Raw genomic sequence first — 12,206 nt, 5'->3', positions numbered from 1 at the left:
TTTGTTTCTTACAAAATTAAGACTCTTATAGTAGAAAACTAAATTCACTATACTTTTATTTTTGTCCTCAAATTTTGGTAGTACACGATCATTTTTTTTTAAATAAAAAATAAAATAAATGGTTCATAATAAGTATTGGGACGAGTCTCTTATTTTTGGCAAGGTGGTATTGTTATCCACTAGCTTATATACATGGTACTATTTATAAACATATCTCATCAATTTACGACCAAAACAACAAATTTTACCATTTCATTTTTCAACAAAATAATGATAATAAAACTTTCTAAAATTTCAATATATTCAAGTTTCAAGTTACCACCAAGTTATTTCTAGTATCTGGGAATTACAAGTTGTAATATAAGAGTGATGAAAAAATAGATTAGATGAGACGAAAGAAGATATTAAGAATCAATGTAGAGATGCTTATTTTTTTTAAAAAATATTAAAGAATGAAGTCGATTCACATATAATTCCAAGGGAAGACACTAATCTAGTTAACAGTACAGACTGAAGAAGGCTCAAATCCCTCCTTAAAAAAAATCTTTAGTATTAAAAATATACTCTATAATCTATACAAACTTCCTCAAAAATAATTATTTATGAAATAATCACTCACAATTGAAATTTATTCTTGCTCCGTCTTGTTCCCTGAAAGGAACAAAAAAAAAAACAAAAAATCTAAATAATATTACTCAGGATTCGATTATAATGAAAACTTTTATTGAATATCTAGCCTTTGCGAATTTCCATTTGAAAACAAGCTAAAATGAGCACTTGGTAATTGGTATGCGAATACAACTGAAGAGTTCAAACGTTATGTGTTGATGGAGTTTTCAATAACAAGAGTTACATTGATTAAATTTAATCCAAACAGAAGACTACTAGCTACTAGCTAGCTAATCCAACAGCGAAGCTGGCAAATTGGGTAGCGGAGGCAGCAATTGAGATTTGGTGCGTTTCGGGACGAACTTCCTCATCCAAACATGCTTCCCATTAATGGTGAACTTGGCTTTACTGTGTCCATTAAGTATAACATCAATGGTGGGAGCCGAGTGAAAGACAATTCGAGCGAACAGCGACTGCTCATTAGGCTGCACTTCTTGCATATGCAGTGACTCGATACAATCCCCATAAGTCCTTGTGAAAAACTCCCTTACTTCCCACTCATAAACCGGGTAACCCTTAGAGAAGGTCACAAACATGGTCCGATCATCTGGGTGTACTACTGCTGGTGCCGATGATGGCCCATTTAGCTCAGGAGTACCACCACCACTGCTGCTGCTGCTACCACCACCAACACCACCACCACCACCACTACCACCACCAAAGTGTAGCCCACCACGACCAAAATTCGAGTGAAACGATGACATCGTGGGCAGTACCATGTTATGATTCTGACTACTGCTTTCGAGAAGTAACGCCTGGTGCATTATGTCAGTGAAGGCTCTAACACAGACGTCGTTGATGATCTTGGTCAGCTCATGTGCTGCGTTTTGGCGATTGTCGTTGAAGAATTGGAATGTGATGTCTTTTTTCATGAGGCATTGTATGAGTGGGGCGTCGCTGATACTGATGTCGAGTGAAGCCAAAAGGGTCTCGGGTGTGGTGAGAAACGTGAGGCAAGTCACGGCCTCGTCAGCGAGCTCGTTTATCAGAAAGTGCGGCAGGGGTAACATTCTTTTGATTATGCTGTGGAACCCCTTTTGCTCTAGCCATAGCCACAGCCCCATCACTCGCATTGACTCGGCCGGGTCCCGAAAGAGGTTGAACACCAAAAGGCTGTACAGCTCTCGGTCTATGGTATGGAACCTCCTGAACTCCTCTTGGGACACCACCACATTAGGCATCCTATCGTTGAAACAAAAAACAAGAAAATGGGTAGCAATCAAAATCATTAAACATACAAAGAATTGAAGCAAAATCACAATAGTGTAAAAGAAAGTTAAAGCCAGCACTGAACATGGACTATGCAGAGACCACCTGTACATTTGTGGTTATTGACCAATTGATAAAGGTTACTTCAGGTTGGGTTTCTGAGAATCAATGGCTGATTCTCTGCAACCATAATCTTGTGAGTGACCCAGAGAGAGACTCTAAGTCTAGTAGAAGGGCTTCAGTACTAGAGATTGTTTTGCATATATATAGTACAATTTTGCCAGTTTTGGAGTCAAATTTGCTAACTTAGAATGAGTTGGTGTAATAATGTTGTTTCTATCATTTTGTAATCTAGTTTAGAAGGGATTTGTTGGCTTTATATATGTAATTAATGAAAATAAATCCCTTATGGTAAGCTATAATTAATGTGTCTAAATCCTTTGAAGAAATTGTTTCTTTAAAATAATTTCATTTTAAATTTCCTTTTTCTGAGAATTATATTTTGGCAATGAGAATAACTGAACCAAAGCCTGACCTGTCAAAATATATAGTCACACCTCTATATAATATTATCAAGAATCCTTCACAATAATAAATCGATAAACCTTGCTGTGAATTGAAAATCAGTTCTTGGAGAGTTTTGTAGGTGACTCGAGTTGAGTCTTAATTGTTTGGTCTTTCATTTTACATTATCGTACATTTTCTGTTCCAATGACTGACTACGGTGGACTTTCTTTTAAGATAGTTTCAAAAGCGAGGTACATGATAACAAAAAGAAAATGTACTAAATTGTTTAGAAAAAAAGTATCAGTTTATAACTCGTTGATTTGTCTCTTTATATTGCAATAAATGAAACGAGAGAAAAATAGAAGGTAAACAGTTTTGTGTTGAGTCTCTTTCTACGAGTTACGTGTATTCATGTGCATGAATGACACGTTCTCCATGTGTATCTTTGAAAACTTTTCCCATTAATACGTAGTCAAATTAAAAAAGGTATCAAGAAAAGAAAAAGGAGAAGACACTGCGGTATAGACCATGGTTTTTCTGCTATTGAATTTTGTTGTTTGCTACTAACTAAATGAAATTGTTATTATATATCCATGCTTAAAAATTACAATGTATATCTGCTTTTTTATTTAAACTACAGACATAATACGCACAAAATATATGTAAAATAAATATATATATGTATAAATAATTATAAACGCTTCTTTTACAGACCATAACAAATTGTCCACTGCATAAACCGGTTTACCAATCAACAATAATGGTTGAATTTAACGCATTTTGGCTTACTGAAATAATTTTGTACGTGTAGTACTCACATTTTCTTCGGATTCTAGATGCGCTTGACTAAGTTACAGATTATTTAATGCGAGTAACCGTTAAACAAGCCCTAAGAATTAACCATTTTTTTAAAGGTAATTATCAAATTAATTCTACCCTATAAGAGAATAGGTATTAATTATATTCAACAAGAGCGTATATCATAGAAATAACACAAGAAAATGACTAGTAATCGAGAATATATATATACAAAGAGCAAAGAAAGTAACATTTAGTACTTGTAGTTATGTGTAGTAGTATAAGCATTAAAAAGTAACATCTGAAGTGAGTAATTGATGAGAAACAAATACATAACTAAGTAGACTCTGATGAGTTAGCACATAATTAAGCTAGAGAAACCCCAGAACAAACTGGGAAATAGCTAATAATGAAGATCTTCAACACAAAAGACATACTCCCAGCATGTCAAAAACTGAAAATTTCAGCCAAGTCTCAACTTTTTAATGTAATTATTCGTCATCGCCTCCACTAGAGATAGCCAAGCCTCTCAAGTTAGCTGTCGAAGCAGCAGCAGCAACAGACTGCAGATCGGATAAAGAGAAGGAGCGCCATGGAGATTGTCGTTGAGGAGGTGACGATGATCCATTTGTTGGTGATCGCTTAACGTGCGGATGCAAAGGTGGACGACTGCAAGATGGAGAAGTTGAAATCGAGTTCAAGTCCTCGTTGTTAATGTTGTTACCTGAGCTATTCAAAGCTTCGCCAAGTAGGAATGAGCTACGACTTGAGCTGGCTGTTCTCTTAGAAGTTCCGCTTGCAAGGTCCTTCAAAGAGTAGGTCCGGTTTTTGTCCAAGAGGCTAGAGCGAGCTATTAAATTCTTGCGCTTCCTGGTGTAGGGATTTTCTGGCTTTGCAAAGTCTTTAATAGATGAGACAGATGTAGCATCTGACAAGCTTGTGAAGGACTTGGATTTGCCATTGTAAAACTTGGATATGCCTCTCCTGAAATAGAACAAAGGCTGATCATTAGATGAGATCTAAGGAGTCAAATAAATGCATGTGCTTATTGAAAGAGTTCATAAATGGGGTATTTCTGCCTTTGACTGCATATTCAGACAGATTGAAAAGTTTTTCATGGATAAGGGAGTGGTATTCCTGTTCCCTTTTCTTTTGTTCACTGTAATTTCTACATCTCAATTCAGTTCAATGAGTTGAAGTCATAACCCTTATCAGTAAAGAAAAAAGTCAATACTCCACCGGTTGGACAAATTGGTAAGAAAGGTACGAATGGATTGCATAGTTGCCTATGCCAGTCCAAAAATAAAAGTAGAACAAAAATATCAATTTCCAATTATCGAATTAAACATTCGGGTTTATTTTTCATACGCCTTGAAGAACAAAAGTGGTATATTATGCTCCCCTCTTTTCTTACCAATTGAATATTTCAAAATCTTTTAAAGCTGAATTCATTGCGACATTATAATTTTGAGACAAATAACATTTTTAGAATATAATTTAAGCACCTGACACACCTCACCAATAATATCTCTAAGCCTGGTGTTCTGTCTTGCCTAGTGCTCTGTCTGTCGTCTATAAGAAGATCCTAAAGATATGGAATATCACAGCTGCTCTCAATAACTCTATACTAAGATACCTTAAAAGTCACAATGATAGATTTTTCTACTGGCTTATCTTTCTCATGCCTTGTTTCCCCCTATTTTGGGCCATTTGGCCAGCTCTACGTGCTCTTCTCGTTTGCTGGCAAAGTGTAAGAGATGGCAAAAATAACTTTGAACTTTTCTGATCGTTAAAGACCAAAATGACCAAAGACAATAACAAAAGTTCCAGGGAAGAAATCAAAAGAATCCAATGAAGTATAACTAAAAAACAACACCTCTTGCTTGAGTAGCCTTTTTCAATTTCAAGAAGATCAATCATGACATACAAGGCTCAAGGTTAATATCAATTTTTTTAAATGAAAAACAAAAATGTTGCCAAAAAAAAGCCTTAAACTCATTCTTAAGGGTCTTAAAACTCCAAGTAAATTAAAACCCTTAATTGTAAAACACTCGCAAAACAAATATGATAAGTAGTTATCGAGGTTAAATTCCCTAAACCCAACAATCTAATTAGTTGAAGTTACAACACAACAATCAACTTAAGCAAGAACAAAAATAGTAACCAAACAAAAAACACAAGCAAGAGCCGAAAGAAGTAATCAAAAGGGTATCAAAGAAACATACTTGATGGGAAGAACTTCCTCAAGCCCATCCATGGTGTCTAAGGGTCCTTTAAACGAGCTCTGGACCTCATCATCGGCCGAATCTTCGCCGTTGGAAGACTCATCAGACACGCCGGAATTCCTCCCAAGAGAAGATGAGCTACAAGATTCCATATCCGGCTCTATTCGCCGATCTCCGGCGAATATTTTGGGATCCGATGAGTCGTAGATCGACATACAAGGCATACCGTGGATGAATCTCTGCCGTCGGATCGTGTCCTCTCCATTGCTCTGCAGAGCAAGCGACATGATTCAAAGTTCGAACACTGAATCAGAAGAGTCTGAGTGGTTGTGTGTGAGAGATTGAAAAAGAAAAAAATATATATCAGAGAGGTAAACAGAGCAAAGTGGGTTGATGATATAAATAGGTGGTGTAGAAGAGCACATGGGGAGGCGATATCTACGCCATTGTTGTGATATTCTTTTTCACAGAAGAGAAAGAAGAAAGAAATACCTTTTTGTGGAGGATTGAATAATTTATATCTATAATTTATATCTATAAGGACAATAAAGAAAATTAATTTTTATTTAATTAAATAAAATAAAAGGGAGAGAGAGAGAATAAATGAGGCAGGAAGGTGAAATGAAACCTTATCCTGATTAGAATGAACCAGGTCTTGATTAGGACGATGCTCCATTGGAATGAGTAAAATAAATTATCTGCCTATTTATCCATTTATTTTAATTTAATTTATAATTTTTTTTTTAAAAAAAAAAAGGAAAAATCGAGTGTTGTGAGATGTTGTGGAATGATTACGATGTTTAACTCTGAACAACGATGTGTTTGACTATATTGCTTTGACCAGTTGATTTTCTATTTATATATCTGTTCTATTTGTGTGTAAACAGATAGACTATCGTATCGTATTGTGAAACATACTTAGTGACGCGGGTCCCATCTCTGGCTTTCTCCATGTCCGTTCGATTCTTTCTTTTCTTTTTTTGGAGACATGTCCATTGAATTCAAGTTGTGTTTTTTATTCTTCAAATATAATATCAAAAAATTTCTGTAATAATTAATATTTATATTTTTTTTGTCTTTGAAAATAATGGATAAATTGATATAAAAAGTCTTATTTGAAATAACTGTAACCTTTTTAAAATATCTCTTCAATATAATAAGTGTGTAATACCAGAAATTTTTTATTTTAACGGCTTTTTATTATCTTTTTAATGTTAACTCTAACAGAATAATCTTATATTTAACGTAGTTTGTAAATATTTAAATTTAAATAAAATAAAATAAATAATTATAAAAATTAAAATATAATATTTTTGAGATATTTTAAAATAATAATCATTTAAAAATAATAAATAATCAAACAAATTAAAATAAGATATTTTACAATGATAATTATTTAAAAATAATAAAAACATATGTTTTATAACTTAAATAAAATTTAATTAAACTTAAACTCACTTATTAGAATAATATCATATTAAACATATAATATAATCTACTGTCAATTAGCAACAATTTTTTTTTTTAAAAACTAGCAAAAAACTTAAATTTAAAATTCACTTATAATATTTAATATTACATTAAACATATAATATATAATCTCTTGTTGTCACTCAAATTCAAAAACTTGAACAAACATAAACTTAAACAAAAGTAAATAAATTATTTAATTAAAATAAGATATTTATTTGAAATTTATATGACATTAATATAAATTTAATAAAACTAATTAGCAAATTCTATAAATAAAACTAAGCAAAATGTGCATATTGCACTTTGTATCTAGTATATATAAATTTATGGAAAAATTACAATATTCACGGTAATGTTAAAAAAATATCGTTTTTTATGGTAAATTAAAATAATTACACATTTACCTTAAAATTTATTCTTACTTCGCGTATAACACTTTTTTTCTCCTCAAAATTTATTTGACCAACCCTCAAATTAATATATTATTTATATCTAAATAGATGTCTATATATATATATATATATATTTATATAATACTGGCCACTACAAAATAAATATATAAATATATATATATTTATACATATATATATAATAATATCTCATTAGTCTTTTTCCATTATGTACACTTCAATTTTTTTTTTCTTTTGTCTTTTTTTTTGTCAGTAATTTTAGTTCATCTCCGTATTTTTTTATGCTAATAATAATAATTAAATATGTGGTTTTTACTTTTTTTTGCTCTCCATTAATATTACTTTTTATAATTAATTTGTTTATTCTATTTTTATTTAAATTGATATAAATAAACTTTCAATTTTATTATATATATATTCATAAATTTTTGTAACATATATTAATGGTAGTAGGAAAGATAGTGATAAAAAATATTATATTGTTTTGAAAAGCATAGCTTGTCAAATCTGAACATTCAATGTTAAACTAAAATCTTAATTTAGTCAAAGTTTAAGTTTTGTTGCAAAAATATATTTTAAAGTTAAAAAATTAGTTTTATAAATTTTTGTAACAACCATGTTAAATAAATTTATAAATATTTATGTAAATGTTTGTTACAAAAATAAACTTCTTGATTATGAAATTAGTTTGCAAACTATTATTACAAAAATATAAAACTTGTTTACAAAATTATTGTAATTCACTAATTGCATTTTTATATAAATATATATATAATAAAGTATTTTATAAATAGTGAATATCTTAAATTTATATTTTTAAGTTGTATAATATAAATTTGATGGTTCCTGTAATTTTTTGGTACAATATTGTAACATATGGAAAAATATAATATTTTAAAGTAAATTTTGGTTACAATTTCTTAACTATAAATTATTTTTGTAAATGTTAGTTACAAAAATATATTTCCTAGTTATGAATCTAATTTTGTAAACTATTGTTACAAAAATAAAAAATTAGTTACGAATTTGTTCGTAAATTTTATGTACAAAAAACTACAATTCTAAAACTGATTTTTGTAAATAATATTTACAAACATGTAACAGATATTTACAATTTTGTAACTGATATTTATAAGTTTGTAAACGTTGATCACAAAAAATTATATTTTATCGCTTTTATTTACAATTTAAAAGTCACTCCGTATTTACGCTTTTACTACTCCGTGTTTTTATCAAAAAATTCCGTATTTTTGTAATCTACCCTATTTTTTATTTTATTTTTTTAACTTTTAGTGCATTTTTGTACATTTTCCTAAATTTATTAGATACTGTATGTACACGTATCATTATTCATTACTAATATCTTTTAACTACATATATTTTTTATAATTATTATTATATTTTTTCAAACAATAAATTAAAAAAATACAATAATATATTACATTGTGTGACTATAATATTACTGAAATGAATATATTCTTGTCTTGAATTACTCTTAAAAAAGACGCTACAATTTTTTTTACTTTTAGTCAATGTAAGAAATTTGTGTTTGAAAAATATCTCCCAATATATGTTATTGTTAAAAAATTCCTAGTAAAAATATATAATTTATTGTAATTAAATATATTTTTAGTGACCAAAATTTTATTATACGATTAAAAATATATTTAATCATAATAAATTTTATAATTTTATATGTTATACTCAATTTTTGAGATTCACTACCAGTTTTTCACACAGAGAGCTCTCTCCATCTTTAATGGAGTAAAACAGCCAAAAGCTAAATACAAATATAATTCATGGTTTGCAAGATCAATGACAGTAACTAAGTGGATGTAGGCTATCTTTTTGGGGCTAAACCACTATAAAACTCTCTCTCTATCCATTATTTATGGACACTAGACACATTTCTTATACTTTATTTAGCTTTCAAAAATCTTCTCAATATCATTCTTTGGGTGTTAGACGAGTTAACGAAAAAACAAGCCAACATTCTGTTGTTTTCATTGAGAGCTTAATACAAGAAAAGAGACTGTACGCCCTGATTTTCCCACGGGCTGATTAGCAGGACGAGCCTCGGACTAATCAGGTTTAGTCCGAGGTGCCCACAGGACGAAGATCCTATTTCCAGGGCGGATCTTCTCAGCTCGAGAGGGGCATCTGAAGGCCACGCCAGGGAGAACAGCTCGTAATACGAGCTGTTCGTGTCACGAGGAGCCCAGGAAGCTCTGAGCCTTTATGAAGTCAACGCACGCAAGATAAACGTGCATATATCTGACATCACGTGCCTGATATCCCCCTGACTTCTCGGACACGCAGTAGGAACGTGCATGTCAGACACCCACGGATGGGTTGGGCCGTGCGGCCCATTATCTCCTTCCATGCTGATTAGACCACACTTATGTGTCAGGTTTAGGAATTAATCATGAATGCCACAGAGTTGATATGACAAATGGTAAGGTCACGGGATGACCTCCCTACCAACTTCCAGGTGCCTTCTCCTATAAATATGGAGACCCTGGGAGTTGATAGGGGTTGGGAAAAATAGTCTTTGAAGAACTATATACTTTGTAAACCAAATACCCAAAGAGGATGAATAATATTGACTAGTGGAGTAGAAGGATTTTAACCTTTGAACCACTTAAAAACGTGTCTTGAGTCACCTAGTTCATTATATAAGATTTCATATCTGTGACGGTTCTACCTTGAGTGCTAATCTCTTTCTCTTCTTCTCTTAATTACCTGTTGCCGAAGAACCGCGTCAACAGAGACATTGGAGTTACTTAAATTTCCCCCATCGACTAGCTTTCCTAAGCCATCTCCGTTGGGCGATATCTCAGGCATATCGCTACAGTAGCTAGCAGATAGGCTCATTAGCCCCCCCACGCGAATAACCTCAGATATGCACATCTGAGGCTACTCGGATATGGGGATCCATCTCCAAAGACGTGCCTCAGATGTCATTAAGCATTCTTCTTGCTAAGTTCCTAGAGGCCCTCGGAACCTAGAGCATTCATCTTGCTCAGTTCCTAGAGGTCCTCGAAACCTGGAGCAATAGACTTGCTTGGTTCCTGGAGAATCTCAGAACCTGGAGGATTCATCTTGCTCGGTACCTAGAGAACCTCGGAACCTGGAGCATTCATCTTGCTCGGTTGCTGGAGAACCTCGGAACCTTTGAGCATTCATCGTCTCGGTTCCTTGAGGTCCTCGGAACCTGGATCATTCATTTTGCTTGATTCCTAGAGGTCCTCGTAACCTTGAGCATTCATCTTGCTCGGTTCCTTGAGGCTCTCAGAACCTGGAGTATTCATTTTGCTTGGTTCCCAGAGGTCCTCGAACATTGAGCATTCCTCTTGCTCGGTTCCTTGAGGTCCTCGAAACTTTTAGCATTCTTTTTGCTTGGTTCCTAGAGGTCCTCAAAACGATGATCATTCATCTTGCTCGGTTCCTTGAGGTCCTCGAAACCTGGAGCATTCATTTTGCTTGGTTTCCAGAGGTCCTCGAAACCTTAAGCACTCCTCTTGCTCGGTTCCTTGAGGTCCTCAGATCCTTGAGCATTCTTCTTGCTTTGTTCCTAGAGGCCCTCGGAACCTTGAGCATTCATCTTGCTTGGTTCCTAGAGGCCATCGGAACTTGGAGCATTCATCTTGCTTGGTTCCCAGAGGTCCTCGGAACCTTGAGCATTCCTCGTCTCGGTTCCTTGAGGTCCTCGAAACCTAGATCATTCATTTTTCTTGGTTCCTAGAGGTCCTCGGAACCTTGATCATTCATCTTGTTCGATTCTTGGAGAACCTCGAAACCTTTGAGCATTCATCTTACTCGGTTCCTAGAGAACCTCAGAACCTTGAGCATGCATCTCGTCTATCTCAAATCTTGGAACTGCTCGCCTAGCTTGGAAGTGGAGCGTCTCGGGCAAGCTTGCCCAATTAACATATGAGCATCTTAGATCTTCTTACTGTCACTATTAAAATATCGGCGAAGTCAAGTAATGATACATCCAAAGCCTAAAGATCTGGTCCTCGTGAAAGAGAGAATTCACACGATAAGTCAGCCTCATGCAAACATGAAGACTAACTTGGGAGCCTATTGTTATACCCATTTTTTGAGTTTCACTACCCGTCGGCCCAGATCATGCCTAAGGCCCAATCACTTGTTACTTTGTCTCATTAATGGGTCAAGCCCAATAACTTAAGCTCACTCAAATGTAATCCTAACTCCTCAATATAAATAAGAGGAGTAGGGATCAAGAAAAAAAAAAGGCGGCAACTCTTCACAGAGATAGCTCTCTCTATCTTCAATGGAGTAAAATAGCTAAAAGTTAAATACAAATGTAATTCATGGCTTGCAAGATCAATAACAGTGACATAGGGCTGAATCACTATAAAACTCTCGCTCTATCCATTATTTATGGGCTTTAGACACATTTTTTATACTTTATTTAACTTTAAAAAACCTTCTCAATATTATTATTTGGGTGTTAGACGTGTTATCGAAAAAATGAGTCAACAATATATAATAAACTGTAACGAACTCTAGTAGAGATCTTGTTAAAACATCTCAACGCTAAAAAAAACATTCCAGCTTACTCTAAAATATAAATGGAGAGTATTAACTACAAAAGCAGCTCCTTAGATGTGGCTAGTTCCTCAATTTCTTTTTAATAAAATAAATATTAAATTATTTCATGTAAGCTAAATTAAAGAATATTGTTGGAATGAAGTTAACAAAAATAATTATCTAAAAACCTATTTTAATTAAAATTTAGGAGACAATCTTGAAAATGTTCTAACTACTATCATTTCTAGTCACAAGTAAAATTATTAATTTTAGTCACAAAAAAACTAGAAACGTATCACTAAATGTTAAATCTTTTTTAGGCATAGTCGAAAAATAATATTTTTATTTTAAATTATGT

The 12,206-nt window shown here is 33.0% G+C and overlaps 2 protein-coding genes across 2 annotated transcripts; both read right to left on the bottom strand.

The window, feature by feature from the left end:
* Positions 1 to 668: 668 nt before the first annotated feature.
* On the bottom strand, positions 669 to 3,294 carry LOC133797304 (uncharacterized). The gene has a single exon (XM_062235165.1). It carries the CDS (start codon positions 1,989 to 1,991, stop codon positions 900 to 902), a length of 1,092 nt encoding a protein of 363 aa, XP_062091149.1. The 5' UTR covers positions 1,992 to 3,294; the 3' UTR covers positions 669 to 899.
* Positions 3,295 to 3,387: 93 nt separating this feature from the next.
* On the bottom strand, positions 3,388 to 6,081 carry LOC133797305 (protein OXIDATIVE STRESS 3 LIKE 1-like). The gene is made up of 3 exons (XM_062235166.1): positions 6,037 to 6,081; positions 5,409 to 5,929; positions 3,388 to 4,167 (listed from the first exon to the last, which is right to left on the bottom strand). Exons 2-3 carry the CDS (start codon positions 5,693 to 5,695, stop codon positions 3,675 to 3,677), a joined length of 780 nt encoding a protein of 259 aa, XP_062091150.1. The 5' UTR covers positions 5,696 to 5,929; positions 6,037 to 6,081; the 3' UTR covers positions 3,388 to 3,674.
* Positions 6,082 to 12,206: the final 6,125 nt, after the last annotated feature.

This window comes from Humulus lupulus, chromosome 8 (genome assembly GCF_963169125.1).
Source record: "Humulus lupulus chromosome 8, drHumLupu1.1, whole genome shotgun sequence".
Taxonomy (NCBI): Eukaryota; Viridiplantae; Streptophyta; class Magnoliopsida; order Rosales; family Cannabaceae; genus Humulus; species Humulus lupulus.
The sequence above is the reverse complement of the archived record's forward strand: the minus strand, read 5'-3'. Positions and strand labels throughout refer to the sequence as shown.

Coding starts and splice junctions, on each gene's coding strand:
- LOC133797305 (XM_062235166.1), bottom strand. CDS start 5,695: ATGTCGCTTGCTCTGCAGAGCAATGGAGAGGACACGATCCGACGGCAG. Junction 4,168..5,408: donor GAGGAAGTTCTTCCCATCAA/GTATGTTTCTTT, acceptor GTTCTATTTCAG/GAGAGGCATATCCAAGTTTT.
- LOC133797304 (XM_062235165.1), bottom strand. CDS start 1,991: ATGTACAGGTGGTCTCTGCATAGTCCATGTTCAGTGCTGGCTTTAACT.